General features: G+C 47.0%; 1 protein-coding gene across 1 annotated transcript; it reads left to right on the forward strand.

Annotated features, from left to right (window-relative positions):
• The first annotated feature begins 1,841 nt into the window (after window positions 1-1,841).
• LOC137421790 (DNA-binding protein inhibitor ID-2) lies at window positions 1,842-4,762 on the forward strand. The gene is made up of 2 exons (XM_068108190.2): window positions 1,842-2,358; window positions 4,031-4,762. The coding sequence occupies exons 1-2, from the start codon at window positions 1,996-1,998 to the stop codon at window positions 4,133-4,135; spliced, it is 468 nt and encodes a 155-aa protein (XP_067964291.1). The 5' UTR covers window positions 1,842-1,995; the 3' UTR covers window positions 4,136-4,762.
• The last annotated feature ends 208 nt before the right edge of the window (window positions 4,763-4,970 follow it).

The raw sequence follows: 4,970 nt of genomic DNA on the forward strand, positions 1-4,970 counted from the left end.
TAGTCAGGGTAACTGTTCGGGTGTGGCGGCCATCCGCTCGGCCAATTAACATCCTAGCTGCGTCCGTAACAATATATATATATATATATATATATATATATATATATATATATATGTATATATATATACTGTATATCTATATATATCTATATATATATATATATGTATATATATATATACTGTATATCTATATATATCTATATATATATATATATATATATATATATATATATATATATATATATATTTATATATATATATATACTGTATATTAACACTGTCGAACACAAGTCGCCTTTTTGAGACTTTGAAAAACCTTTCGTTTTGCAGTAATTGGACAAAATATTACAGCAATTTACATCATGTCGACCAATCAAATTTGCCGCTCGCAGACCCCGCCCATGTCCTTGTTTCTCAAGACTGTGTGCTATGTAAACTCTGTCGTTTCTTTCAATTCCCCACAAACTCACAAATAAAGACCATCTTTGACTCACTTTCCTTCACCCAAACAAACTTCGCACCATTTTCCCAATCTCTGTGGACTTCAGATAACCTAAGTGCAGTGGTGCTGATGACGTGTCACAATAAACTCTTTTGTCCTCGATAAGACCTTTACTTGTGTGGTTTGGACCAACAGAATGGAGGTGGATGGCCCTTTGTGTTGACATTAATAACACACCTTGAGCAGCCTCTCGTTACCTTAAAAAAGAAACGGGGGTAATGTTTCAGGCACCTCACTTAGACTTTGGATACACCTTAAAGGTGTGTGCCTGCGAAGTAGACCTATCAAACGTCAAAACCTCTGTACAGTCTATTTATTATGTACGCGGGAGGGGTCCGACGGTTTGGTGCACACCTGACTCTGAGATGTCTCGTCTGGGTTCGATCCATGACCCAACGACCACGTGCGTGTCCCGTCTGGTTTGAGAAACGAATTACAAATACCTGTCTTGATTGACTCTTGGGAAGGTAAAGGCAAACCACCCAGTGTAATCCAAAAAACGAGAAAGCAAAGCGGACCAGGTATGGAAGAATTGGGAAAGAGAAAAGTTTCGGAGAGAGGGGAGAGCATGATTGCGTACATAATAAGTAGATACCTCGTTTGTGTAAATATAAACGAGGTAGGTAGGTAGGTTCGTGTGCATGAATTTGGACATTCGGGATACTTATCGAGGTATTTCCATTAAAAGCTGATTTCGTAATACCGTAAGCCTCATGATGACATTGCGTGCCATGTTTGCGTAACGGAGATATGCATAGAACACTGTACGCGACTGTCAGTTACGTCATCACGTTCATTGCGAATACGGGGAAACATGAAAAACGATTTTGCAGAATGAGCAGTTGTATTATTTATTTACATTGCGCCGTGGATGTGTTGCGTCCACGTGGGCTCCGTGCTCCGCCCACCGTAGCCATGGCAACCGCCGCGGCGCCACCGATGAATGGACCGACGGGTGGACGCCAGTCTGTCTGCTCACAGGGTCGCCTTTTGTAAACCCATTGCTGCCCTTTTCTCCTTCTTTTTCTTCATCACGTCCTCCCCCTCTTTCTCTTTATTTATTTACCGCACAGGCACCGAGCATCCCTCTACAGTCTACCCTATCGCCCCTTTCCCCTCCCTGCGGATTCAACATTTTCACAGCTGGGAAGGAATGATCGATCAAATCATCCGAGATGGAGTTTAAATTTCGCTCTCTGTGTTGACAGGAGTTCCGTGGTCTCCACCCGGGGGCGGGTGTTTCTCTCGCGAAGCGCGTTCTGATTGGTTATCAAGTTCTGTGTAAAAGTTAATGATTTGTGAGGGGCGGATAAATAGGCGGAGCTAGTTGTCTATAAACACGGCTACGCAGGGCTTGTGACATGTGCTCGTAGGTAGAACACAGAGATGCGAGCCGGCTCAGCCTCACGCACATTGCTGTAGACGCCGATAGTTCTTCGTGCGAGACCCGTTCGGTTGCAGGCGTCAGGTGGCACCGAATCTCAGCATCCGACATGAAAGCTCGAATTCCGGCCCAGTGCGCCAACATGACCTCGGCCGACGACCTGCGGTGCACTCTGGCGAACAACGGCGTGGGCCAGGCCCGGCCCGGCAAGGACGAAGCGACCGCCGCTCTTTTGGACAACATGCGGAGCTGCTACACCCGGCTACGGTCTCTGGTACCGAGCATCCCGCCGCACAAGAAACTGAGCCAGGTGGAGATCCTCCAGCACGTCATCGACTACATCCTGGACCTGCAGACCGCCCTGGAAAGCCACCCACCACCGCCTCCTGTGGACCACCACCCCCCTGTCCGGACACCTGCGCGACCCCCGCTGTCCCCCTTGAACGCGGATATCGGATGCTTGTCCGCACAGGTGAGGGTGTAAGCACAATCGATTGACCGATGCTACAATAGCGATTTGCTTATACCTTTTGACGTCATATCCGACTGCCGCTCTCCTACCAAAGCAGAATTATCACATTTTGTTTTAAACTTCATATGCAAAAGATAACACCTCGATTACACTGCATTCGGTAAGGATTCCAACCTCTCCGACCCCTTAGCTTCATACAAACTGCATTTCCAGCCCAAAAACACTTCAAGCAGACATCACACCAAGCAAGCTCGACGTGGAGACAAAATATGGGGGAAAAAAAAATAAGCGTCATACCTGCAGCAGGTGCCTCATTTACATCAGCTTCATGAAATCGTCCACAAGTCAAATTTATCCAAGGTTTAATTATCGCACAAAATGTGGAACGCGGAGTATTGTCGCAATCCGTGTGATTTGATAGCAACAACAATCAACATTCACATAGCATTGATGTGTGTATGTATATATATATGTATATATATGTAGTTCAAATCCAAAAAGAAACTATCACGAAACGTGACTTGCACAACACCTTGGCCTTAGCCTGACGAGGTGGAAGTTAAGAGGTCACTTCTCGGAAAGTGCAGAAAATATTCCATAGTAAATATGGATAAATAATTATTTGTGTTCAATACACATGGACTATGTTGGAGGGCTGTGTTTACACAAAGGAGGGTATATTAAATAAGAATAACATTGAAGGTAAGAAGAAGAGGATTGGGGACAGAAAGGAGTTGGAGGTGGAGAAATGAAAGTAAGAGGGAAAGAGTATTTAGGTGGAAGTGGGGAGGGCGAGTCGATTAAAAAGCTATTACGATCATGTACGTAATATGTGAATGGCCAATTTACAAGGTTGAGTAGGGTAAAGAGGACGAGGCCGTAACCCAGGAATTGCCTCGTCTCCTCGATCCGTATCCTAAAAACATTGATCGACCGATGTCTGCCTTCTTACAGGATCCGGTGGGAATCTCGTAGCACAGTTTAAATTCCTGAGCAGTCGGAGAACAGGTTAAACTCGGGGTATTCGATTGGCCACGAACTTGTTTATTGGCACACCTTATGTTGGTAAGAAAAAAAGAAAAAAAAAAAGGTTGCACAACCACTGGGAGGCAAATAACATGAGGATCACACGGCGGTTGGACATAAAACAACAAAGTGTTTGCAATCGGTTTCCCCCTGCACATGCGCGTTTCAAAAGCGAGCGCCGCTTGGTAAAGGGGGTGCATTAAGTGCTCGTCTCTGGAGCAATGCAGAAATGTTAAAGCGGAAGAATGGTATCGTGGATAAAGGCCCAAGGGAGATAATGCATATGCAGGCTCCAAGTCTGTTGCACAACCGGTGCCTAGGGCAGAGGCGGTCGATGAGGCCACGTAGGGGCTTGGAAGAGGTTCGCTCCCTAGTTGTGTTTTCTGTGCCCCGTACGGGGTTCAACCTCTCTCCGCATGTTAGTGCCGCACCACTGCCTTCCCCCAGGCCCCTCCCTACCCCGCTGCCTACTGACCTAGACTGTGTGTCTTGGCATGGCTGTGTGCTTTCATCCCGAGCGGATTCCACTGCGGCGCCAAGCAGTCTGTCTCCCCGGTCTGCTCAAAGGCTACCCCTCCCGCACCGTGACTCCCCGCTTCCCAACACATCCCCTCTGCCTAAAACCTCACTACCCCTCTCCTTGCAGGTGTGTGTGCCCATTGAGAGCGAAGAGCCACCCCCGACACCCTCGCAACCCACTCTGCGGTCCCTGGTGGCTACGTCGCACAGAGGTGGCGGTCTCCGGTCGTAAGAAGCCACCTTTTGGGTTTCTCTCCAAGAGAAGCGAGAGAAGAAAATAACTTTTTGCCTACATTCCAACAGAGGCTGTCCGTCTCTACCTCCATGCGCGAGGACAACGAACTCGACGACACTTGGTGGCGGAACCTTCGACTCGACCCGACGACCGTGAGAACGTTTGATCGCCCCTAGAAGGGACCCGAAAGAGGCATTAAAGGGTCCTGCGGACATGCTGATTCCCAGGCTATTGAAAAGTTTTCTTTTTTGCTGCTGCCGTTGTCACCATCCGAGCCTGAGCCAGGCCCACCAGCATAGCCTTCTGCATGACAAAGCTCAACTCTGGGTGGCTTGCCGAATGTTATGGGAACAAAGACATTAGTTTGTCTGTCTCTCTTCCTTTATTCATGTCCATCTCTCTGCAATTGTAATGTGGGTGGCATAGAAACCATTAAACGCCTTTCGAGGTTCAGCGTACTCCATCACTTTCGACCACCTCTAATTCACCCCACGTAGATCTTTTGATGGCTTTCCCCAAAAGCAGCATTCCAATAAATCTTGTACGAGGTATGTATATAGTTTTGTGCAAAATGTACATAGCCTGCTGCTTTTTAAACACCCAATAAAACAAATTGTCGAATCATTCTTCATAAAGCATTTGATTTACGTAAAGGCTGACGACGACGAGTTCCCTTTCCCAACCGCCATTTTGTTCCCCTTTGTTGCCCGCAAGCCCCAGGTGAAGCATTGTGTAAGGGTTCGGCCCGTGTGGCGCATTTCCAACTGAAAATGTTTCATTGCAGGTTTATTAGCAGCAAACATGGATCAGAAAGGCAGGAAAACAAGGAGTG

This window comes from Myxine glutinosa, chromosome 2, assembly GCF_964187855.1.
Source record: "Myxine glutinosa chromosome 2, kmMyxGlut1.1, whole genome shotgun sequence".
Lineage (NCBI taxonomy): Eukaryota > Metazoa > Chordata > Myxini > Myxiniformes > Myxinidae > Myxine > Myxine glutinosa.